Genomic DNA, 26,750 nt, shown 5'->3' on the forward strand with positions numbered 1-26,750 from the left:
CAGTACAGCAGCACTTTCCTTCAGTACTTAATGCATTTGTGTGCAGACAAAACAATGTTGTAAAGGTTTTACCAACGTGGTATTCATTACAGAACTGTTATATTGGATTGCTTAACTCAGCGTATGTGTTGCTGGACAAATATTGTTCGACTTAGGATAATGTTGTTGTTTCTGGACAAAAACAAGTTAGAAATATGAAACTGCATTTTTCTTTGCCTGATTTTGAAATGACACCCTTAATAAATACATAAGCAAACAAACTAATTAAACTATATGTGTTGAGACTACTCCATGAAATGAGAGGGCCAGGAGGAGGACTGAATCACAATTCTCTCTTGTAAGACCGGCATTAAAGCATTAAAGCATAAAAGCATTAAAGCAGGACTCTGATAACATTACAGGATGTGAAGAGTTCGGAAATGTTGCGAAGAAGACTCACGTGACACAGTCTGCTGCACCGAGTTGGAGCGTCCGACGCTTGAAGACGTTTTCTTAAAGACTCTTGTCAGCAGATGGGCCCGTTCGTTTAGACTGCAGAGAAGAGAAAGGACGACTCATTACTCCACATAACCCGATAGATACAAATAGTATAAATGATAGTAATCAAATAAACTCTCCACTACTCCACACACTAATTACTAGCTACTGGGAATGTTTTTTTATTTGTATTAATGTACATGTTTCACCACTTTCCTTTCAGTGATGAGCCGTGGTAGGTTTAGCTGCTTTTTGAGACACGTCGAAATATAATGTCCTAACTAGCCACAGTTAAGGCAGCAGGAAGTATTTTTTTTAACCTTCAACTGTCCTTAAAAAAACAAAAGTGCATGTCTCCTTCATAGATGAATATAGAAACACACAGAGGAATAAACAAACTGAGTGGATTTAAAACCAGACAGTCGGTGCTGGATTGGATACCGACTGTTGCTGACATGCAGCTTTAACCGACAGAAAGTCATACACTGGCTGCAAGGTAACAGGACATCCACAGTCAACCATTCCTCAACCCCCCCCACCCCCCACACTCCACTCCTCTCTCCTCTCCTTCTCCCCCTTTCCGAGAAGAAGACTGGCTCCTCTGTTCGGAGACCACACGCCGTCACGGCTCCTCTCCTCCTGTGACCAAAAATAACTAAGCCCTTTCCAGATATTGCACACAAATGCGCGGCATGCATAGAAATGCATGTGCAAACACTTATTTAGTGGATACTTCTCTCCACTCTTATCAACATCGTTACAGCCCTTAACGTCATTGGGCAGAGGCGTTGGATGTAAAAACAAGCGCACCAGTATCACCGATTGCCACGTCAATAAGTCACTTTTTGTCAATTTTGTTTTGAAAGAATACATTTTCTACTTGTATCTGCCAATGGAGCGTTAATTCACACAAGCAGGGTTTCCCTTGTGATCAGTGGAGTCGTCGTGGACAAGAGCCAGCCTTCCCAAGGTTAAGATTTGGATCAGGCAGTTAGGAAACTCTCAATACTGTATGTGACTGTTGGGAACCTTCACTGGAGTATTTGTCCAGAAAAAAAAAGAAAAAAAGGAGGGGTCTCTGAAGTTTGCGCAATAAGTTTTTGGCCCAAGAAGTGATCTGTTAGATAGATGCCAGTGCTGAGTGAATGATAAAAGACAATGGCGGCTGGACAAATAAATGAAAGGATCATTGCACCGCGTCGTCTTTCTGAAATGTTTCTTTCTGGTTCACGTCTGATTCAAAAAGGCCCTCGGACGCGCTTCGTTTGAACTCTTCCCTCCAGACGCTCCTGGACTACGTTTCCCATGCCGAGCCCAGGACCTCCCCAGGAAGTACAAACACAGATGTGCTCTCTTCCACTTTGCTCCATGGCCTCTCTGTGCACCGCTACTTTTACTTTACTTATTCTAAATGGAGAGGGCCAGAGGGCCCAGTCCTGCTTTCCTGGGTTTAAAGCAGGGTCAGTCCAGGACGGGGGTTTTGAGGAGCAGTTAAAAAAATACTGTAGACCGGAACAAACCGCTCTGAGAGAGCAGCTTGGTGACTCACTCACACCTGACCTGAGTTACTTAACTTAAAGTTAAGGTATTTTAGCTAAATCAATTCAAAGTATCAACGGTAAAAGTACTCATTATGCAAACAGTCATAGCTCTAAAATCCTATGTTCATAATGTAACTATAACTCAGACAAATGTCCTCAAAAACTAAATAATGAAATTACTTCTAACACAACTCTAGTGACACCACACAACTAAATCACACAGAGAGAACTACAGATACATTTAGAAAACACACCAGGTCAGTACAGCAATTCATATTGATCCACATATGAAACAATCCACAGATGGAGGAATGGAAAAAATGGACATAGGAAGAGAAATTAAATTTAAAAATGAGTCAGAGGACAAAATGGAAACGAGTGATTTAAAGATAGAGGTGTGAACTCAGTTCATGGAAAACAAGGGAAGGTCACTCCAAAGCAGCCTGCAGTGGGGCACACAGGTCACGGAGGTCACAGTCCACACAGTTTGACAGTGCAAACCAAGAAACTACCTCTGTGAGCTTGTGACAGTCTGGCTCTACGGGACCTCGGCCTGGGCTTTGGCCCTGTGGGCGGTGCCCCCGGGGAGTAAGAAAGGCCATTGGTTTGTACACAAACAGAAACATACACGTAGCCACTTCATTATGTACCCCTATACACTCTAATGCAACCCGAGATAACCGTTTATTATTGAGGTCGTAGTTTGTAGTGCTGTTGTACTGGACTGCGATATATTGTTTTAAACTGCATTACATTTTACAACTGTACCCAATAAAGTAGCATCTGAGTATATTACAGGTGTATCCTGAATCTGCTCATGTACATATAGTGCTAATATAAAATAATAATGGATTATTCTTAAAATCATAAAATAAATTAAAGAAAAGTAACAAAAAACAACAGAATGGGCTGATTGATGAGACAAGTCAAGCTGGATATAAATGTCGGTGAGAACCCACGATGCTTCTCAGCATACTGTGTGTACCTGCGGCCGCTGGCATCCCTAAGTACAGCTGCCCCTGGGTCTACCGCCCGAGCCTCCAACTCCTGCACCTCCTCGAGGAGAGACTTCCTCACAGTGCGACGTGTGCTGCAAAGCAGAAATAAGCTCATCAGACAGAAGGAAAGTTTGAGTGTTTAACTTTGCAGACACATGTGATTCATAATATTTAAGTGTGCTTAAGTGTTGACATAGACTCAATACGGGTTATGTAAACACCTCGGTTAAGTTAAATAGCCTCTGTATGGATTTCCCGTGTATTTATATTCAATGTGTTCTACTTACGTGGTCCAAGCGAAGTCTTTGACTAAACACGCGGTGGGCACCAGGACCAGGCCCAGCCAGAAGTACCAGCACTGCATCACCTTGCCAGCCTGCAGAGTCAACACACAGCCGTCATTTATTTTGCTTGTATATTAATTCAAATGAGCCTCAAGTCATTTCTCTCTGCAACGAGCACTGAGAAACACATGTGGGAAAGGCAAGAGAGATGTTAGAGATATTCAAAGCAAAGTTAGTTGAATATGCCCAGTGGGAGCCAAACAGTATCTTCACCAAACTGGATTCAACTCAAGATTCACACAGCTGAAGTACAATGCGTTGATGCTCAAAAGGATGAGGAGTGACCACAGAGTCGCGCTAATTGTTTCTGCAGTCCAGCTGCAAACAGCCGTATAGACCTTTGACCTTCATCTCCAGGGATCAATCATGCGTCCAACCACTGTCTCGTTCTGTCTGTCTGTCTCGATGCCTCACTCCGACGCATCTCTTTCTCCTGTGGCTCCCTCCAATCTCACTCTTTCACAACTTCATTCATTATTAGTGATTATCTTCTTTTGCTTGTCCTCGCCTGTTATGGCAAATCCCAAAATTGTTCCTTTATTACCCAACATCTCCCCCTTTAGTTATCTGCAAGAGCTCTGTGCAGTTTCACAAGCCCAAATCTGTGTCTCGAGGCGTTAGCGTTAAGTCAACAGCCACAAACATTTCATGCGCCATAACGTTCTGAAATTTACTACTTTAATGCCCATATCGTGTGTTTCCTGTGTTTTGATCCAGAAATATAGAAACAATTTGGTTCCCAGAGGAAAAAGAAACCAGGAAAATCAAATCGGACAACCATGAGGAAATATCTTCCGCAGCAGCTGGAATCACATCCAAGTCACAGATGATCCAACTGGACTCAAACAGAGTCGACGTCTTTCTGTGTGTGACAAACACCTACGCACAATTAATGTTTACAGCACCAGACACACATTATATCACATGGTGCGTATACACTCTGAGGATAGAGGAATGCTTCATGGAATCTCAGATTTTTTTTGATATCCATAGACACAGACTGCTGGTCTCAACCACCACTTTACAGGCAACACAAATCACACATAGCTGGACACACATCGGCATTAGTTCCCACATGAGAAAGCGTGCAGTTACTCTGAGCAGAAATATACAGCTCTTTTCCATCCCCTGTCCCCCATGGACAGATGGAAATATAGATAGCAGGAGCAGGGGGAATAAGAGAGGTAATAGGGCAGTTAGGGGGGACGATGGAGGGTGGTGGCTGAGTGTCTCTGACCATTCCCCAGTTAGACTGAGCAGCTGCAGAGATATTTGACCGCATTCCTGATTTTTGACACAAATTGAATTAATGAGCAGCGGGGAGTTTAGACGGCCCTATTCCCTTCCCCTCTCAAGACTCTCTACCCACTCAGTGGGGTACCTCACCTCAACCCGCCTGATCCCCAATCTCTAAAATGACTCTCTCAATCAAGGGATCCCCATGTACACTCTCCTCGGCCCCCTGGATCCTCATCACCAGCAGGAGCAGCCCACCCTCTTGAGTCAACACCTCCACAGAGGGCAGTATATAACGGGGGCTCGGGTGACACGCAGCAGGTGCAGGAAGCCTGGTGAGAGGGGCTGGCGAGGCATAAATCTCCCCTTGGGCTCCAACAGTGCCGATCTGGAACACCCAAGAGGTGAGTCTCATAGGCGCCATGTATCGGCAACCAAGAACAAGGGAGGGGCAGGTGATGGAGGTTGCAGAAAAGAGACATAGTGGGAGGGGTTATTTTAACCCCCTGTTACTGAAATGTGTGACACGTGTTTATGGAGAGGGACTTGCCTGGCCCAGCATGTCGGGGGCGATGGGGATGGTGGGCCAGATTGCAGAGTAGACAGCGAAGAAGACCATCCAGAGCGCTATGCTCCCCCATACCGCCAGGTGGGAAAACTACAAGAGAGAGAGAGAGAGAGAGAACAATAAGGATGGCAAATAAAAGGGGGGATGGAGATGAGGCGACGGAGAAGAAAGACAGCGTAAGGTCAAATAGTTTACATACGGCTCTTCCGAATATACACAACCTTTCCCTAACTCCTTCCCATATCTTGGCCCCGCACTATGTGATCCGCTGAAAGAAGACACTGTGTGAATTCCAGGGGGACCCCGCTTCATTACTGCCAGGCTGTTGTGTGGACAGCTGAACGGACAAAAGTTTCAGCGCTCTCCCGTTCATCCTGTCAGTTTCTCTCTCTCTCTCTCTCTATCCAACAGCCCAGAGGAGACCAATCTCGTCATGGCCCGAGCTGCTGCTCTCCTCGTCTACGTGTCTGCTGACTTTGTTCCTAAGTTAACCAATACTCAGATTCTTTGTTTATTCTTTTTTTGATACGTCTTGGTTTAAACATTTTTCATTTTGTTCATTGTTTTACTGGATTTTATTGCGGCAAACTTCATGTACAGGCGTTGAGGTTTTCCCTGTATACACTGCAATCATCCAAAATTATTGTAAAACGATTGTAAGACGTCTCGCATGCATCAAGTGTCTGCTATGTTTTGATACTAAACAGCAGGATTTTAAAACATCCTGACATTACTAGTGTGAGACAGCTGCTTTTAACTCAGACTGTCTGTTCATGGTCTGGGAAACAGATAATTACTCAGTAATTACAAGAGCTAACTTTGAGTAATCCAGGGTCGGGATATCCCCGCTAGAAAGTTTCCTTGGATTCAATGCTCTAGGTTAGCTGGCTAGAGCTGTTAGCGTGTGAGTACCAATGTTTTGGAAACATGAGGACTAATGCCACATACTGGAGCTATATACCCTTTAAAAAATATTGTACTGGTTTCCAGCAAGTTAGTTTCTTTTGAACGAATAGTGGCTACGTCAATATATATGCTGCCATGATATTGTGGTTTCTGCATCCTTGATGTTTATACGTGAGAAACCTGTCCATAGAAAGTAGGGCTGGCAGTATGCCCCGAAATACACTTCAAAAGTCGGCCAGCTCAACGTTTGACATTAACCATCTCGATGAATTAAATATGTTTCAATACTTGAATAGAAAATTATTTGGAGGACATCTGGGCTCTGAGTTAACTAAGTTAAATTAAATATGTTTCGATCTTGTGTTTCTGTATTTACTCTTATAACAGATGGTAATCTCACAGTTTTGGGGTCTGTTTTTCTCCTTAGCTGAGAATAACTGTTGAATCTCATTTAACAGCTCTTGCAGCTGCTTCCCAGTAAATGCCTTTGATTGACTTGAATGGTTCTTAAATCTTAGGGGATTAACATTTGGAAATATCTTTTAGACATCGAGTTATTCGTAAGTGGATAAGTTTGAAATATTGAACAGGAGCAGTGGAAAAACAACTGCAGCCACAAGTGAGAGGGTTGGGTGGTGTAACCAACTGGTGTTTAAGAAACCTCAAACCTCCACCACGAGATCAAGGTACACCACATCGTTTCTCACGTCTTTGCGGAATATGAAGCATTGCGACCAAGATCTATGAAAATCTCACACTGAAATCCTCAGAGTGGACCCTCCCTCTTTATTTATCAACAATTGAGTCAAATACAGCACATGTGTTGTGGAGTAATAGAGAGAGTGTTCATTCTTACCCTGGTCCAAGCTGTGGTCTCCATTCCAGCTTTCAGACATACTGTAACAACCACATACTACACACACACACACACACACACGGCAGCGGGAGAGTAAATTAAAAAACAAAAACAGAGAAACAGGATTAATTTGCTGGCGACTGTGGAGATAATATACATTAATGTTAGACAGTAAACTAAGACATGTCTGTTAAAATACTCAGGACCCCCACAGCCCTGTGTAGTCTACACAGACATAACAACAAATAAACACTTCTGACTTTTACATGAGCCTGTAGGGAGTAAAATGATATCAACAGTGTGAGATGGAGAAGGCAACAGGGAGAAGAGATGGATGACTTTGGAGAGGAGACAGACTGGCGAGACAAGACTAGATTCAGTGGAGACTCATAGCGGCTCTGAAGGAGCAGCACAGTGCTGCTGTGTACACAAACACTGTGCAACGTACAACATCTGCGTGCCAAAAGACACAGATATCAAAGCTAAATATAAACAAACAAAAACATACACAAAGAAAATACATGTAAGATGCTTACTGTGTAGACCATATTCCCAACAAACAAGTAGTCATTTCCCTGACCGTCACTGAAGGGAGAGTCTGTGGGGAACACACACAGACAGATGCCTCATGACAAAGTCTGACCAGCCAGATTTCAGAATGTAAAGTTACTCGGGCATGTCACTTACCGTGCTCTAACATTTTGAGTGGAAACCAAAAGAGAATAACTGAGTGAATCAGTGCATTGATACAGGTACCCCAAAACACCTGGGAAACAGAGAGAGAGACAGACAGACAGAGAGGAGAAAGAGTGTAAAACAAGTCAGTGAAGACGAATGCCGTACTGTATATGCCACCACACACATAAAAACATACAAAAACAGCAATTCCTCCCAGTAACACTACACCCTCCCAGTGTACCCTCTAAAATGAAAGACTTCCTTATTCTGGCCCTATGAATCTCATTAGAGGTTGCCATGGAAACGTCCTGGTCTCCATGCCACTCTTATTTACTCGCCAGCGTCCCACACAGCAGGCATCACTTGTCAATCCCACAGGGAGCCACAAGGCATGACGAGTCGGATGCAGAGCGGTTAAATTTGCAGCACATGGTGTGTGTGTGTGAGTGTGTGAGTGTGTGTGCAGACTGCAAATGTGTGTGCATGTACCTTGGTGTTGAATCCCTCTGCATTCTGGGTGATTCGGTAGAGCTGTGGGAAACGGAGCATGTTCTGCTGGCTGCACGGCCGATCAAATATCCCCAGAGTGAACGGAGGCAGTGCAGTAAATATCTGCATCACACACAAGACACAGCCATTTAAACACATAATGACAGAGCAGCGTGTAGACATATAAACATCATTCGACCAGCTGGGCAATCAGTGTTCATATCAGCAGCGGCATTAATGGAATTCTGCAATGTTTTATAAGTGGGAAGCTTGAAGGCATAAGTACACACAGCAGTCTCCAAAATACAGAAAGAAAACGCTCACATACTCACACACACACACACACACACACACACACACACACACACACACACACACACACACACACACACACACACACACACACACACACACACGCCAACGGAAAGAGCAGAGGTGAGACAACAAAGTAGAATAAGATTAATTGAGAGATAAGAAGAGAGAAAGAGACTTGACTTGAATACAAATTTTAAAAAATGAAAAACAGACAGGTGTGACTGAGAGAGAAACTGGAGAAAGGTAAAATAGAGAGTTTGAGAGGCCGTGAGGACTCACCACGTTGTAGAGGCCGATACACCAGCGCTCAAAAAGGATCTGGCCAGAGAACCCGTTCACAAAGGCGAACCAGAGCTGGAACACAAAGAGAGGGATGAGAGGAAGAATCTGCCACAGGGAGGTACTGAGAGTAAAATGACTTCAGAAGAACATGTTGTCCTCTACACTGTCATTACCTATTGTTTTAGTTATGCCGTTTCAGTTGAAAGACCTTCGTCAGGTAAGACTCAGGTTTGTGAATGAAGATCCATCATAGTTTACAAGACATATAACTTTATGATGGGCCATAATAAAAAAACAAACACTTTATAGTGTCTTCTTTCCTTGTTTTAGACTTCCTTATAATGTGTGATTTCTAGTGCTGAATTCAAGTTGACACTCTGGAGTAGTACTCTTTGTAGATGTTTGTTACAAAATACTATTGTATTGTTTCATCATTTTATAAAGTTGTGGAATCTCTTTATTAGATTTGTTTTTGTAGTTTGTGTCAAAATGTCTGTTTGTGTATACTGGTTGAACAATGTTTCATTGCTTGTACCTGGAACATCTTAATAATGACAGAAAGCAGTGGGATTGATGGGAATTGTGGTCGTACTTTTCCCATAGCTAACATCAATAGTGGCCCAGAGGAAACACACAAACACACACACACACCCACACACACACAAACAAACACACCCACTGATCTGAGGTCAGATAAAGAAAATGTTTGGGACCAGTGGTGGGAGTTGTAGCATTCCTCGGGCATACAGTGGAGCACACAGCCTCAGGGTGAGGTCAGATATGTAAAAACACACACATCCATCCCCCTTATTCTGTCTCCACTAAGTGGACAGAGACAGTCTCTGACCTTTGGCCAAGAGCGCCCTGCAGGGAAGCCAATCATGTGAGATAATTATGGAAACCCATACATATACACAGGCATACAGCCACAGAGTGGTGGTGTGAGCGGGACAGTGGGCTCCCATGAGGACTTGCACCTGCTAGCGTCCTTAATGTGAGACAGAGGGGTGGAGCACAGCTGACAAATACCCCTCATAATAGGCAGGCCAGGGCTGCGGCATGCCCCTCCATCACACACACACACACACACACACACATAGCTCTAAACACACATTTTTTTTCTGAGCGTATGTGTGTGTGTCTGTAAAAGAGACAGAAAGCAGACACCAGAAGGGCACCTCGTCTATCACTGTCAGCCATGTCGACAAACAGCTGCAGAACGTCTATGTTAATGTTACTGTTTGTGTGTGTGTGTGTGTGTGTGTGTGTACGTGTGTGTGTGAGAGAGAAACATGGAAGTTGTGGGAGTGAAGCTCTTACCTCTATAATGTAGAGGACCACGTTCTTATAGAAACAGTAGAGGATGCACTTTGTGACACGGTTGTAGCTCCATGCCCCGTGGACCAATAGCAGCTTCTCTAAGTAGCAGAACTACCAATCATGGAAAAAAGAGAAGAAGAAAGGGGGAGATACTTATTATTATTAGAATAAAGAAGCAAGAGTTTAAAAGAACATTTGAGCTGGAAAGGGAACATAGAGAATACTAAGAATGTGGCTGGGGGACAAGAAAGTTGAAGCAGGAGGGGGCCCACTGATGCATTATCACTAATGCAGATAATGTGAGCAAGATGAGAAGCTAAGAGAAACAATGCAGACAGGGAAAGTGACAGAATGTGTTTGTGTGAGAGGAAAAGAAAAGACAAGACTCCTCAGTAACAAGGAGAACCCTCGGGTTCACATTTGCATTGAGTTGTCACTATAGGTCACACAGATTGCAAATAATCTTTTTTCAATTTATCGATTATTTAGTTAATTTCGAAAATGTTCAGGGATGTTTTCAAGCTGCTTTATTTTGTCTGACCAACAATGCAAGATCCTAAAGATATTTAATTCACAAGAGACGGTTTGACTTTTTTTATACTATAAAAACAACAATAAAAATGGTCAATTCAGGGCTTGTCAATCAACAAGCTGCATTACATTACATGTCAAAATACAATGTGGCACTATTTGCACAAACATACAGTATTTTCTATAGCAGAGTTTATTGGTGCTGTTAAGATCTAGCTTGGATAATTGATATAACACTTCAAGGCTGACACCAAATTATAGACGTGGAGAAATAACACCTTCATTACAGTCTAGACACTCTTGTTGTTTCCATCGCTCACTGAGCCGGATCATAAAATATGATCAAATTCACGCTTTCAAAATTGGATAATCGACCGATCTTCTCAGCACCAGTGGGAGCTTGATTGAGAAATGTTTGGAAAAATAATGCCTCCAGCTGAATAAAAGGAATTCAAGTATTACTAAAAATAAATAATAAATTATAATAAAGTAATAGTTTGCAAATAAATATATATAAAAAAGAAAACAAATAATTTCTGAGCTATAAAGAAGGATACACATGTTTTTGATTTTCTTGTGGACTTTTTTCTTTTATTGTAAGAAAATAAGAAAATAAACGCCATTCTTTTGCATTGACAACATGATACTCGAGTGACCCCTGTAAATAAATTCCTTTTTCAGTTGTCCCCCTCAAGGGAGGTCAAAGATCAGGATTAGCTGTAGAGGGAGCAGGTAAGGATTCAGTGTCTTGCCCTAAGACACTTGAGCAGGGTGGACAACCGGGCATGAATCCATTATCTACGTTCAAATAAAGGTTGTAACGTATCTGCATGACCCTGACCAAGCATGCACGACTGTCTCCTGCATGTCTCCATGCTACGTCTGCATCCCACCTGTGCTATGGAGTAGTCAGAAGAGTTGGTGGCCTGCATGCCCTCGTTGCCGCTGATCCCCACTCCAACGTGCGCCGTCTGAATCATGCCCACATCGTTTGCACCGTCGCCGATCGCCAGCGTGATGGCCTTCACGTGTTTCTTCACCATATCCACAATCTCAGACTTCTGCAGCGGAGAAACTCTACAGAAACAATAGGAAGAAAAACAAATGCTTGTGGTTGATTGATACTATAAGTGTATTTACGAGAGGTGGGAAGTCGTTTTCTTTCTGTGAGAAAGAAAGAAAACAAGAAATCAATTTTGAGATAGAAGGCAAAAGATTCTAGTAATCAGGAAATAAGAATAAAGCCTGAAGAACTAAGAGTGGGAAACAGTTGAAAGTGAAAAAGAAAGCGGCTGGCAGAAACACACACACGCACCCACACACTGCAGGCCGGGGCTCTGTAAACGGCTCTTCACCAGGAATTAGGAAACAATGATTCACTGTTACTCTAATAAGACTCTGGGTAGCTCAGGTTTGATGTGTTCATATGTGTGTGTGTGTGTGCTTACAGCGGTGTGTGTTTATGCATGTCTGAATAGATCTGAGTGTGCCCTAGAGGGTGTGTGTGTGTGTGTGTGTGTGTGTGTGTGGCTATGTGTGTGTCTCCAGGGAGCTTCCAGTGGTACTCCACCCTCTTGACCCGTGTCACTGATCCCCCTGTCCACAACCGGTTCTGTTGCTTCACTGACAATAAAGGACCGAGGGAGGCTCGATTACAGATGTTTCCCTCGGGGGCCACTGAGAGACAATAGTGAGGTGTTATGGTGCATTTGCTAAACTATTGTGGAATTTTATTTCTCATTTTATGGGGCAATGTGTAACACACCGACAAAAGAGAGCACAGCTCCATTCCAGTTGTTCTGGTTTTCCAGTTGGCTTGACTAAAGAGACTTCACAATCCCTAATTTCTTCCACTGTCTGCTATGGACATAATAGAAATGGATCTGTCGATCACATCACGTGGTCTTCCACAGATTAGGGCGTTTGGCCCAGTAATTTTGTTTTAGAGATATATAAGAACAAAGTGTCGTCCGCTTTGCTTTCCAAACATGCTTTGTACGAGGAGGCCTTCTCCTGCCCGTCATTCACATGAGCACAGCTACACAAGTCTTGTTGTTACTCTCTGCAGCCTGGACTGTGAAAACAAATGCATCTACATAGGAGGAGACGCGGGAGAAAACTAATCCCTAGACTGGGATCACATTTGTATAACAACTTCTATTTCCCACAGTACAGGACTTGCAACTGGTTTACGTAGAGCATGAAATAAAACATTGTACAGTACCTTAAGATAGTTGTGTTTTGTATAGAATGTGGCATTTATTTAGCATAAAATCATTTAGACATCATCATGGTGGTACAGTAAGCGACTTCCCTATTGCCTGCATTAGCAGAGATTAAGCCAAATCCATATTTTAAATATTGACTTTAAATTTCCCTGATGAAAGTAATTATCTCAGCCTCAGTGATGTATTAGGTGATGGTAATTTGAGTTTCAAAACCTAGCTTCTGTGTGTACAATACTTCAAACTGTTAATAGAAAAAGGAGGAGTCATATATACACTGACTACAAATAGTGTGTCTGTGTGTGTGTGTGTGTGTGTGTGTGTGTGTGTGTGTGTGTCTCACCTACAGCTCTAACTCTAAGTTCTTCAAATCCCCACCATGTTTGTCAGTGTTCAGATAATGATATTACAAAATTCAATTGTGTGCAGCTGCAGGAGCACATAATGAAGACACAATTAAATTCTGAGCAGATGTATGACCCTTTACACACACACACACACACACACACACACACACCCACGCACACGCACACGCCTGTAGGGCCACGGGTCCTAAAGACGGTCCATCTTGTATGAATATGTAAGACGGATCATGTCCCGGTCAAACTGAAATCACAGAGCTGGGTGGTCTGCTTAGGATTCATACTCGGGTGTAAACACACACATTTACACACATGCACAAACACACACACAAACACAGCTCCCGCCTCCGCCCCACACAGCACGGGGGAAACCCTCAGAGTGTCTCGGCCTCTGTAGGCGAGGCAGAAGGATGGGATCAACTTCTGCTCTTTGTGTGCGTCTCTTGGCCTCTCACCACAAATCTCTCCGTCTCACTCCACCTCGCCTCTGAGCTCCGAGAACACTGTCTGGGATTGTATAAAGTGGCACTGGGGAGATGAAAGGCTCCCAGTGCTCTTCACGGTGGAGCTGAGCAGAAAATAAGCAGCCCCTAAGTCCTCCTATAAACAAACGCACAGTGAAGTCAGGAAGCCATGCATACGAGTGCATCCAACACGCACACATTCCCTCACTGTGATCATCACACACGTACAGTCGGTGAGATACTTCAAAGTCTTTAAAAAGTTAAAGCCACAGCTCATTATGTACAAGCAGCTTATTACAAAGTATTTTGCCACACTCACAACAGGAATCACCTACAGCATTGGTTCCCAACCTGCGGGTCGGGACCTCCCAAGGCATCGTCAGATGTAACTTTCACCTTTTTGGGCATCGAATAAATTATTCAGATCAAATAATCTGAGCAACTAAATGCTTGGGAAGCATTGACCTTCAGTACAAAATACAAATATCGACTAGTCAATATTTTATCCTGATGTTTTTACTTTTATGAATAGAAACATGTTTTTTTTCCGACAAAAACAAACCATATTTCTCAAATGTTAAATATTGTGTCAACACAAGTACCTGTACTTCAGAATACATCAACATCATAAAGCTGGAAAATCCCAAAATACAGTGTTTTGCTCAATGGGTAAATCTTGGGAAGTAATGCCGCTGCTCCTGAAGGAAAAGAGGTGAAACCTTCCAACATAAAGATCAAACCTCAGGTACTCACGCGGAGAGGAGCAGAAGTATCCTGATGACTACCTTCATAAACAAGCCGTGGAACTAATAAAGGTTTTTTATCAATACACCACTACGACTTCAAAATACTTGACTTATGATCTTTTGCACACGTTCTAAAACTGGCAGCATTTTGTATTTAAATCAGGAACCAACTATGAACCAGACGTCTGATGTTTCATACCCAACGCTAAACAGAGGGTGAGAGATATGTAGTGGAGGAGGGAGAGATGTACACATAGAGAGAGGGAACAAGTGAAGAATAGAGGGAAGGAAGCTGGGAGCTGTTTGCAAGGCCTGTGAGACCCGAGCCCGGATACGGCCTGGATATGCAAGAGAGTCAATTACCTCCCTCCCGGCTGCACACACATAAACACCAACGACTACACACACACACACACGCACACAAAAGACGAGTGGAAACTCTTTTGTTAAACATCACAGCTGGTGCTGAGGCGAACATGACCAAAAAAGGGAACACGCAGTAAACATTCTACGAACAGAGTGCACTTTGTATGAATGGTAAAGTACTATGGCAGTGTGCGTATGTGTTGGTGCCCATTCCTGGGCTGCCACCAGAAACTGAGTCATGGCTGTGACATTTCCATGCAGCGCAGCTCACGTCTCCCGCTGTGCATTTGTTGACTGTGTGCAACCGACAACCTTTACCAACACGTACAGCGGTATGAAAGCACCGACACGCTCTCTATCGTGCACACAGCAGCGCATGTGGTGAGATTCGATGGATATTTTTCGGAAGCATTTGTGTTCATTTGTTCTTGAGCAGTTCCCGCAGTTTCTTTTTTGCCTTATGTTATTAAAAAGGTTCAGTTTGAGGATTTGGAGCCACCTTCGTCATCGAGATTAATTTCATAGATGAGGTCTAACATTTCATCAAAGCTCACACCCTCCCCTTTACCATGTGTGGATGACCATGTGTGATCAAAATATTGGTGACAACACAAAACCTCATAATAGAACCGTGTCCTCGTCTTTTGTTTTCAGCAAAAAAGGTGGATATTTAAATCCAGTTGGGTACAAGTGCAGGACTAAAGAAGTAAAAATGTTGCACGTGAACATTTGAGTGTGGACAACTTCTTTGTGTTTCCTTGTGCAATGATGCCGAGTATCTCTATATGTGCGTTTTTTTAAATAAACGGTGCTTAGACTTCTAAACTTTGTCTAGACTTCTTACTTTTTTTTAATTTGGGTCACAAATGGAAGCTTTGTCCACACTAGACTTCATGCTCCTTTTAATTAGATTTCATGCTATAATTCTAAATAATTTAATTCCATCCGAAACAACAATATAAATTATTCCCTGTCAATAAAAATTATTTCAACAATTAATAATATGGCACCAATGACACATTTTAATTTAAATGTTGCAACCATTTTTAAAGAAAACATTTCAGCAAGAAAAAGCATGGACATTTTTAGATTTTTGTTACAGATCTTCTAGACCTGTGCAATAAAGCAACGTATTATTGTGTGTGTGTGTGTGTGTGTTTTGTGTGTGTGTGTCTGTGTGTGTATGTGTGTGTGCGTAATGAATGCATCTTCCCTACCGGCAGCAGATGACAGCCTTGCAGGACAACGCCAAGTCCAGGAAGGCCTGGCGGAGCTCAAAGGACAGCGCATACTTCAGCGTCTGACCATCGATGATCAGCGCCAGCTCATTTTCCTTCCTCAGAGAGTCGCCCAGGGATGAACAGTGAGCGGTCAGCGTGGCACGGGTAGCCTGCAAAGACACAATGAGGAGGGTTTGGGTTTGTCTTAAAACTTCAAAGGAAGATGAACGACATATTCTCCATTTCTTCCAAAAACTAAGCTTCAGAGAACAGTTAGACGGGTTCTCACATCATCAACATGCTTTTACTGACACGCCTTTATCTCCAACATCTCTTCTCCAGTTGGTTCAAGTTTGCAACATACACATTAACACACACACGAGTGCTCATAATGATGTGAAACCCTAACCTCACCATTAATCCCCACAATCTTAAAACCTAATCTCCCCCCTAACCAAACATTAAATAAAAATTCAACCCTGAAAATGACTCGACAAGTGAGCGCATTTTAAGGTTTTATGTCTGAGGTGGCATGTAGCCTTTTAAACTGGTGAAAATACAAATCGCACACATCAAAACACACAGACAATTTGTTAAAAGGTCAAAAGCACTGGCAGCAAATGGGAAACATATGCTCTTGGTGTCATGGGCAGCTTCAGCTGGGGAAGAATGTGCTCATGTGTACACTAAATAAATAAGAATGCCAATATAAAGTTCACAGTTGTTGTCGACATCATGACAACACGCTGGCAAAACAAGGTCTGCGGGGCAGGTTGGATCGTGGCATCAAAAGTGAAATCTTCAAGTGAAAGCAGCAAAACACCCCAGTGGGAGGAAATATGCAAGAGACACACACAACTAAAGAAAAGAAAATATGGACTCTTGTGGTGGCTGGGTTAAAATGTGTGTGTGTGTGTGTGTGTTCGCGTGCCAAATTGCCTGCAGGCCAGTAGTTTGGGGGCAATTTTGATGGAGCTCTTGATAATAGAGGAACAGGGATTAATAGAGAAAATAAACATCCCATGGAGTTGTAATGAATTCCATGTGGAGGAGCAGGCACGCTACAAGTAACCAGACACACACACACACACACACACACACCTGAGTTCTACCATTTCCGCTGACTGAAATTATGACTTTTATGGGATCCCAATGTTACATAGTATTAAAATGGTTCCACGTGTATTATTAGTTGCCTTGTGCGGTCGATCTGTACGGACGTTCTGTTGATAATAATCCAACTCTTTTCACCCAATAAACCCTTTTTGGGAGAAAGAGTTCTTCCAGGATTGTCGAATGCATGGCTGTGAAATAAAGGAGGATCTTTTAAGAGTGCAAGATCAGTAAAACAAATAAGACTCAGAGGACCTAACAGTTCCAGCTCCGTTCTAAGAGCTCTTTACATTGAGGAGATCTGTTGAAATCCCTTCAACATCAAAACAAATGTTTTATCCACCGAGTGCTATCCAATAATGTAGCATCAGCTCACTAACTGTCCATCCACGTTTGTTAGTTGAACATGTGGAATTCAGCTTTTGTAAACAATAAACAAGAAATGAGGCAAAATGAAACGCCCCATGACATGAACTGTTTGTGGGAACAACAGCAACCCAACTAAACACACGGCAATCAGATTAAAAATACCAAACCAGACACAAAAGTGCACCAACATTTTAAAATGTTGCCGGCGTTAAGAATTTGCACAGTCTCCCTCACAGCGGGATATTGGCGGCCGTCAGACCCGAGAGTCCAGTGACCCGCGGAGAGATGACCCCTCTGTCTACCAGTCAGCATGTGCGAGAGACAACACAGCGAGCGCACACACGCTCACATGTATGCATGCAACACAATCATAAGAACAACGCCGCTTCTCTTCTCCTCGCCAAATGGCGATGCACACACGCACACAAGTGTCCCTCCTCTCGCCAAAAATGTCCCTGCTCTTGTTGTCTCAGCCTGAGGTTGTGTGTTTTTCTTTGTATGCCGGAATTCCTGTTTGCATTCACCTATTTCCCCAAACAGGGGAAAGGAAAACAAAAACATAATGAAAGGATTAAAGGAGATTACAGGTTGTCAAAGTCCTGAAGCTCAAAGTGTCCATGTGTGATGAGCATGTCTTTTCACAGAGGAGTGAAGCGCGTGTGTGGATGTACGAGTGTTGTATGTTAGCAGTGTAATTGCACAGTGGTTGTGTGTCTGTGTGCATGTCATGCATGTGTGAGTGATGAGAATCTGACAAAACCTCCTTTCCCCTGCTTGTCTTCACCTCCTCACCGAGGAATGACACAAAAAGCCTGAGCAGCATAAAGCAAAGTAAACACCACGCAAGTGAAAACTTTATTGTATAAAAACACTGCCGGTGGGTGTTGATGCTTTAAGTCCTCCCCATTTACTGCAAGGGGCTTGATTCTGTGCAGCTCCCATTTAGAGGGAAATTATAATAATAACAACGTTGCGAGTTGCAGCTGAAGTTGACAATAGTGTGAACCTAATGTCAATGTCACATCTTAAAAGGCACTAAAAGAAAGGGTCACACACGGTATAATCCTCAAGTGAATGCAAACAGTTCGCCAGTCAGCGAGGTGCTAATATAAACACAGTGACTTGTGACAGCAAGTCTAGTCAAAGCTTAAGTGGCGGCTAAAAAAAACCCGGAGTAATAACCAGGCTAAGTCTGCAGGAGCTGTAGAGGATTAAAAGGGTAACTAAGGTACAAACACTAGTTAACTTTAAAAGCTAACAGGCAGGCATAGTACAGCAAGTCCAGACCCAACTGTGTCGTCATGAGAAAGAACGACGTCTCACCATGAAAAGAAACCGCTCACAGAAGGTCCACGATGATCTTGTAACACTTTCTCAAAGAGAAACCAAAGAAACATCCATTAAAATGTAACTAAACTTGTGTTCGCGCTAAATGACCCGCTATTTGTGGAGACCGGAGAGGAGAAAGTCTTTGATTGCACCAATTGCAATACGACAGAAAGAAGTGTTATGTTCCAAACTCAATGTTTATTTTTCATACGCATCTGAGCTCGAAGAGGCCGGAAACACACGCACGCACACACACACTGTACACCATGTTCACAAGCCTTTCTGCATGGAATTTTATCAGGTTTATATTTGGACCACAAAGTGGGAGGGGCATGCAGCCGGTTTGAGATATCACAGATCACCTTCTCTCATTGCATGCTTTACCATCAAATGCTCAAGCACATACACACACATATATATATATATATATATACACACATGTACAGGACTGTCTCAGAAAATTAGAATATAGTGATGAAGTTCTTTATTTTCTGTAATGCAATTAAAAAAACAAAAATGTCATGCATTCTGGATTCATTACAAATCAACTGAAATATTGCAAGCCTTTTATTCTGATTTATTGCTGATTATGGCTTACAGCTTAAGAAAACTCAAATATCCTATCTCTAAATATTAGAATATCATGAAAAAGTATACTAGTAGGGTATTAAACAAATCACTTGAATTGTCTAATTAACTCGAAACACCTGCAAGGGTTTCCTGAGCCTTGACAAACACTCAGCTGTTATAAATCTTTTTTTTACTTGGTCTGAGGAAATATTAAAATTTTATGAGATAGGATTTTAGAGTTTTCTTAAGCTGTAAGCCATAATCAGCAATATTAAAAGAATAAAAGGCTTGCAATATTTCAGTTGATTTGTAATGAATCCAGAATGCATGACATTTTTGTTTTTTTAATTGCATTACAGAAAATAAAGAACTTTATCACAATATTCTAATTTTCTGAGACAGTCCTGTATATGTATATATATATATATTCATTTATATATCTACAGTATATATATATATACACATTTATATATATGAATAAAAGATATAAATAAAAGCAAACAGTGAGCCAGGGGAAAGCCAAGTGTTGATCCATTCCAACCTCTCCATTCAAAGAGATCTCAATCACTAGTTCCATCATAATGAATGTACATAAGCAGAGTGTAAAATATACACTACTACTTGCTTACTAACAAGATAAATAGGAAAAGGTACGAATAAAAAGGAGAATGATGAAGGATAAGGAGTGTGAACTAGATTCAGGGGGGTGAAGGAAGGAAGGAAGGGAGAGAGGGAGAGCGAGAGAGAGAGAGAGAGAGCGCTGCGGAGAAAGATATTCTCATATCTGAAGTGCAGATTCTGTCACCACCACTGAGATTTAATATACCATTTAATTATCGGACTGTGCATCTGTATAAATACCCACATCCTCAGCTGCCTGAGCCAGAGCGCGCATACACGCACACACATACACACACACACGCGCAAATAAAATAGACACCGACTTGTGGACTTAACAGTGGGAGGCCAGATGTAAAAAAGAAACGCAATTATAAAGTGAAAAATGCCAGAACAATAGAGCATGTAAGTCTAGGCGCAAAATGTAAGAGAGTGGGTGAGAGAGTGTGAGTGAGTGTGTGAGTGTGTGAGAGAGAGAGTGAGTGAATTAAAATGATTAATGAGCAGAAGAGAGACGTTGTTTGTTTTAGAGTTGTACTGCGGGCAGTGTGACGAGGAGCGGGGGATTGTGGGAAAGTTAGATGTAATGTATCTTCAGAACTATCGAGCTGATCCCGGTGATGCTGTGCCACTGCATCTGGATCAAACTGAGAGGGGACGGGACGTCTTTAGAGACTGATACGAGAGGGAAAAAAGAAGAAATCACAGGCTTGGGGTGTCCTACAGTATTGACCAAACAGAAAGAGACAAGGCAAAGATGTGTGTCAGTGTGTGTGTGGCATGTGATCTGAAGGTGACAGATGGCGCTCGTCACAGCTTCAGTGGTCGCAAACCGTTTACCCAGGAGGCATTGCTCACAGCGTTTGTTTTGACGAGGAGGAGCACCAAAAGGAGATCGCATTACAACTCACTCATCGCCCTCACATGGCTCAGTACCATTCGTCTCTCCCTTCCTTTCTCTATCCAGATTGTCGGTCTCATCCATGAAGTTCAATAAACACTCGCCTGCTTTATTCACAAATACACTCCTGCGCTTACACTAAGATAAACACGCATATTTTGTTGCTTGTTCATGCGGTTCTTCTGACTCTCCCTTTAACACACACACACACACACACACGTGTTTCCTGTGTAGTCGCTTCCTAGCTTCTTATGCATATAAAGAGGGTGCTGACAGATGTGGAGGAAGACATGGAGCGGAGCATGGGCTTGGTGATAGTGGTGGTGATGGTGGTGGTGGTGGGGTCTGCTGTTAAGATCGCAAGATCCAGTGCACAGATCAGCCTTCACACTGATTAAAGAAAAAGGGTGCGATCGAGTGTGAGAATTGGGGACAAAGTATTTTAAATGGGGTCAGGAGGTCAACCTCGAGGTGAGATGTTGATAAGCAGCTTCTGTTTTTGCTCGTATGCGGGTTACAATTTCAAAGAGGCCAACCAGCACAACGAAGCTCAGCCGACGCAAGCTATTTTAAGTGTGAGATAAGTGATGTACTGGAGACAGTTTTGCTTTTATCCGCACCGAACACCAGTCACAACCAGAGCTCTCTGAAGTTGTCCTGATTGACAGGCATGACTGTGACACCACACGCAAACGTAAAGTATGCCACTTCACATGCAATGACAGAATGTTCCTTCTCTGACATGCATAGCTCCAAATATACATATATATACTGTATATATATATATATATGTGAATTAGTATGATGTTTTTTTAAGGGAGAGAATATTTAATATCCGAGCTGATTATCTGTCGGACTCCGTTATTGTATTTAAGGGGGTGAGAATGTAATTGAGTTGTGTTGCAGTCCTCTGTCATGTGGTTTATTCTCATGCGTGTCCATCCACTTGAAAGCGTGCTACAAAATGCACCAGGCTCTCAGCAAGAAATTCCACTCATGAGTGACCCATGGTTTATGTTTCATTACAACCAGCTGTCTCTCGTGCCATAAAGAAATGTGTCTGTACAACTATTTTACAAAAGAAACCCTTGAGTGATAAGCCTGAGGTTCAAGTTCCAAAACTTGCTCAAGAACACATCAGCAGGGTGTAGATTTGATATTTCTGTGCAAGCCAGCTGAGAAATGGATTCCTGACTGCATCTAGTTGTTTTGAGTTGCTGTTAAATGGACTCTATTGAGCTGCATATGGCGTGAGAACGTTCTAAAACTGGATCACGCAAAATCAAGTCAGGAATAGTTGTCGACATAGTAAGAGTTAAGTCACGTCATTATCAGATAAACAGCTTATGTGTGACTTTTTCCTTCATTCTGGTGCCATTTCACTTTTATTCCACTCTCGATGACGGAAAGATTTGTCTGATAAATTTGTAATTTCTCTCAGCAATGGCCTCAACCCTTCACTGCAACAGCACCTCCTGCCTCATTACAAGTCATTCAGCTGTAGAATAATCTGTTTTTGTTTTTTTTGGCGTAAAAAATATTTTTAATGAAAGGGTTCAGAAAGTTCACCTTTCTAACGTGTTGGTGCAAAAATGCTCCGACTTTATGAAACAAAAACCTCTTGTCTAATGTGCTATTGGATCTACCTAAGTCGATGTGCAATCTCTGGAGAAGAATTTCCCATGGAAGATAGGCATAACGTTCCCTTTGACTGCAATTAAAGCTTAGACACAAGAATTCCAAATATGTATCAGCAATAAAGGCGGGGCAATAAAAATGAAATCACCTGTTGGAACCAAATGTTTCATCCTCCAACCCAGACTACGTTGACCCGACAGCAATCAGCAACTGTTGGCTGGAGCAGTCCGGTATGGCACACAGGCTTCCCACACATTTGAAAAACATCTCCAAAATATGTACGCCCATGTCAGAGACTTTAACCAGTTTAAGATAGGTAGACCTATCAAGCCATTGATTCACCGAAAAAAATATATAATATGGGGGAAAAAAACTTTTTGGGGCCACATGGCGTCATGTAACAGACCCATAAATTGTCAGGTCAACATTTGTTCACTATGTAACATTTGCTCTAAAGACGCTCTCTCGTCCGGGGGGCTCGGTTGAAACACAAACATGCGCCTCTGGGAAACCCCAGCGGAGGCACCAGGGACAGAGCGACAGCATGGATCTATGAGTGACAAGGGGAAGCAAGGCCCGAGCGACCGGGGGCACCAGACCCTCAACAATTAATTTCCAGGCCAAGAAATCAGTCTTTATAATGTCATAATCATTCCAAGAATTGTATGACCCTGGCAGCCCTGATGATAAAACATGGAAGGCAGAGCAGCGACAAAGTCTTCCTAACCGAATGATCCACTTACAGTGCTGACTATTAGCTTTCACCCTATTGCACGAATCACATCTGCAATTCTCAGGCTGAAGTACTGAGCGCTACCCAGACAGTAAAAGCTCACCCTGTCCAGCTCAGAGAATTCAGCGTCTTGCACGCTGTCTGGCTTTTAACACCACTGTGATGCATGGTAACGTGAAATAACAACCATTTCCTTTACTAGAAGTCGGCTTAATACAGCAATGAAAACGATTATAGGTGTGAAGTTGTGCAATTCAATTTGAATGATGACCAAAATTTAAATATTCAAAAAGATTCTACAATTGGATGCAATGTTGACCATACAGAGGTATGCTGTGTTGATCATGCTATAGACTAATAAAATGCCTCTTCTGGCCCTCACACATAAACACACATTTACCAATACACACACACACACACACACACATAGTTCCGACACTTAAACTTTATGGATGCATTCTCACGTATAAACAAACTCTATAAAAGTGAACAAACTGTGAGTGTGTGTTTAAGTGTTTGAGTGTCGGCACACATGTAGGAGTCAGAAGGTTTGTGAAAGAGAGACAGACACAAAGACACATGACAGTAATCAAGCACTTAGGTTAAGCAGTCACACGTGAAACCTGAACGCAAAGAACACATAACTAGGGTAGAAATCTAATTTAGAGATCTCTGATGTCACTTTAAATAGCCACAGGGACATGTGTACATGTACAGAGGGGGTCTGTGACCTCACTGGCGTTTAGCGAGACATGGGTTGGATAAAGAGACACAAATAGTGTGAGAATACTGTGTGATCGTTGAGAACCAGGTACGGCATGTGAACGTTGTGAAAGAGACGGAAGGAGAGGGGAATAAAAAGAGGGAAAGAAGTAATAGTCCACTACTTGTCTCATCCCTTTCTCCAGAAGGACACCAGAGACTTTAATTACCTGCACCTGTGAGCACACAAAGAGCCCCACCCACCAATCTGACTGTGGACCACACCCTAGTTCCCACAGTAACCTGTTTAAGACCCCACCACTTAACCCCCTCCCTTCTTTACTCACACTCACACACACACACACACACACACAATACTGTACACAGACGTGACTCAACGAGGTCGGCAGGATGAAGGAGGAGGAGGAGGGAGGTGGGGGGTCTACTCACATCCAGAGAGTCCTCGTTGACAATGATGAGGGACATGCCGTGTGTCACCAGACGACAGGAGTAACCTGAGAAACAGAAACAGATAGTGGAAGGCAGAGAATGGGGGATGGGGGAGAGATTAGATGTACTCGAATCCAAAACACAGGGGAAAACCTTGTCTCATGGACAACTGGATTTGTGAAATGCTGCTCCATTCTCTCACGCTGCTATCTGACTCCATTCTCCTCCATCAGCCTCTGGCCCTCATCATATCTCTATTGTAGTCTGTTGTGCATCGTTCAACTACACCGTGCACCGATTAAACACAGCAGAACCAAACTCACACTTATTCTGGACACTACTATAGGTACACAGAGCAGTTCGATCACGTAAAAGGTGTGTGCAATATAAATACAATTTGCACAGTACAGTTTCAGAGAGTCCAAACTTTTAAGTTCAATTTAGTTCTTATTTGCAAATGTTGTTTTCCACAGACGTCCCGTGCAACTTTGAGTCCCTTCTTCCCTGGGTACCACTGGCACTTTGAGATTTGAGAATTGTCTGGGATTTAATGCCACACACATGGACTACGATTCTTTTCGTCATTATTAAATAAACTCTAGCTGCAGAGACAAGGGGACTTCCACACCAGCGCTAGATTTGCCTTCATCACTGGCACATACTGCACTAAAAGCACTCTCACAGCTGCTCGAGGCAGAACCGGCCTTCCTGGGACTTTCACCTTTTGGGCAGTGTATATTTGAAAGGCTTTTCTCTTACCTATGTTGATGGCAGTCTCCTGCTTGTCTCCAGTGAGGACCCAGATCTTGATGCCGGCCTTCATCAGAGTGGCGATGGTTTCTGGCACGCCGGCCTGCAGGCGGTCCTCGATGGCCGTGGCGCCCAACAGAAGTAAGTTCTGTTGGCGGAAGAGAAATCATTTTTATAAATATCATTCAAAAGGACAGTGAGAACAAAGGAGGTAAGTAGGTTAGAAAAGAGGCAACACATTCAGCCAAACGTCCCCAGACTGCGTGCGAGGGCTCTTTCTCTCCAGAAAACATCTTTCATATCTAGTTAGAGGATGAGAACAATGCCAGGGAATTCAGTTCAGTTAGTGTAGCAGCTCATTTTAGACCTCTGTACCAACGCTCTGTCTTTGTGCCAAAAAGTAACCCATTACCTTTCCCCCCCTTGCTTTAATTTGTTCAGCATTTAAATGCATGTGTACCCTCATTAGACACACTCAGACGCACACAGAGACTCTCGCACGGACACACAAGTTAACACTACTGTGTTGTTGACTCCAGTTTATGGGGCTTTTGGCACACTCGTGAAGGTAATTACCCATGTGGTCTCCCAGTCTGAGCTCCCCTCCTCCTGCAACTGCTTCCTCTTCACTTACTTCCTACCTTGACTCTCTCCACTAAATCCTTGGTTAGCACACATATTAGTTTAACTCTTGTGAATATCCGTCCTTCTGAAATCTCTGTATTATTTTGTTGACTGATTCCCCAATCGGTGGCATCTTTCTGAGTAATAAAAGATGTCAACAACGCCATCCCTTTAGGAAGGAGCAGCATCTGTCTTTACAATCTGCTACATGATTTGTGTATTGCAATTTACAAACATGATGAGTAGTGAAGGACATTGTGTTTACTGCAGTGTGGGAATGAATGGAGCCACTCTGCCACCTGCTGGCAAACAGGAAGTGTGTGTTTGTACCAGTATGATCTTCATTACATGAAGAACGTTCAGCTCCCTGCTCAGAGAAAAGAGATGCCGCGTTCACCTTTTCAAGTAGTTCATAACACTCCTCTAGTTTCTGAGCGCGGTCTTTGAGCACAGTGCTGACTCGATTGTATTCCTTTAGCCACTCCTGGTAGGCGTCTTCCTCCAGGTCCACATAGGCAAAGCACAGAGTCCTCAGTCCTGGAAGGATGGGAGGAGGATAAGACGATCAATCAGGGGATCATGGAGAATAGATTGAGTTTCTAACTGGGAGTGAGTGTTTAGAACGCTGAGAAGCCTAGAATGGAGGAAACTTAGGGAAGATGCTCTGAGGTGAAACAAGACCAGTGAGACAAGCGTCTTTTAAACAGAGAGAAACTCAAACTCCGGCTTCCCCTCCCTCCCTCTCCCTTCTTTCTCTCTTACCTTCAGTCGCAAACTGTTCCAGATGAGCAATAGTTAATTCTTTGTACTGGGACGTCTCAGTCAGACGCTCAAAAATGACATTATCCTGAAAAAAAAGAATAATAAGCTTTATTAAAAAATGTTAAAGGGCATTTGGAGTGCTTAATTATAGTCATAATGAGATAAACATACCGCTCCTTTGCAGTACAGCCGTAGCTTCCCATTGGGGGTTCGGACCACCACAGACATGCGCTTGCGGTTACTGTTAAGGAAGCAGTGGGCTTAGTT

The 26,750-nt window shown here is 42.9% G+C and overlaps 1 protein-coding gene across 4 annotated transcripts in view; it reads right to left on the reverse strand.

Moving 5' to 3' along the window:
* Positions 1–26,750, reverse strand: part of atp8a2 (ATPase phospholipid transporting 8A2) — a 48,435-nt gene that overhangs the window by 1,261 nt on the left and 20,424 nt on the right. For all 4 annotated transcript variants that reach the window (XM_056434813.1, XM_056434814.1, XM_056434812.1 and 1 more), the window contains exons 19-35: positions 26,655–26,724; positions 26,484–26,568; positions 26,119–26,258; positions 25,107–25,245; positions 24,348–24,412; positions 15,922–16,094; positions 11,435–11,618; positions 10,011–10,121; positions 8,688–8,762; positions 8,094–8,216; positions 7,614–7,692; positions 7,463–7,524; positions 6,927–6,983; positions 5,147–5,254; positions 3,304–3,392; positions 3,004–3,108; positions 440–531 (exon numbers count right to left, since the gene is read on the reverse strand). In XM_056434813.1, coding sequence (XP_056290788.1) covers positions 440–531; positions 3,004–3,108; positions 3,304–3,392; positions 5,147–5,254; positions 6,927–6,983; positions 7,463–7,524; positions 7,614–7,692; positions 8,094–8,216; positions 8,688–8,762; positions 10,011–10,121; positions 11,435–11,618; positions 15,922–16,094; positions 24,348–24,412; positions 25,107–25,245; positions 26,119–26,258; positions 26,484–26,568; positions 26,655–26,724 — 1,757 coding nt within the window. The remainder of the gene's footprint in view (positions 1–439; positions 532–3,003; positions 3,109–3,303; positions 3,393–5,146; positions 5,255–6,926; positions 6,984–7,462; positions 7,525–7,613; positions 7,693–8,093; positions 8,217–8,687; positions 8,763–10,010; positions 10,122–11,434; positions 11,619–15,921; positions 16,095–24,347; positions 24,413–25,106; positions 25,246–26,118; positions 26,259–26,483; positions 26,569–26,654; positions 26,725–26,750) is intronic.

The sequence above is a fragment of the Pseudoliparis swirei genome, chromosome 16 (assembly GCF_029220125.1).
Source record: "Pseudoliparis swirei isolate HS2019 ecotype Mariana Trench chromosome 16, NWPU_hadal_v1, whole genome shotgun sequence".
NCBI lineage: Eukaryota > Metazoa > Chordata > Actinopteri > Perciformes > Liparidae > Pseudoliparis > Pseudoliparis swirei.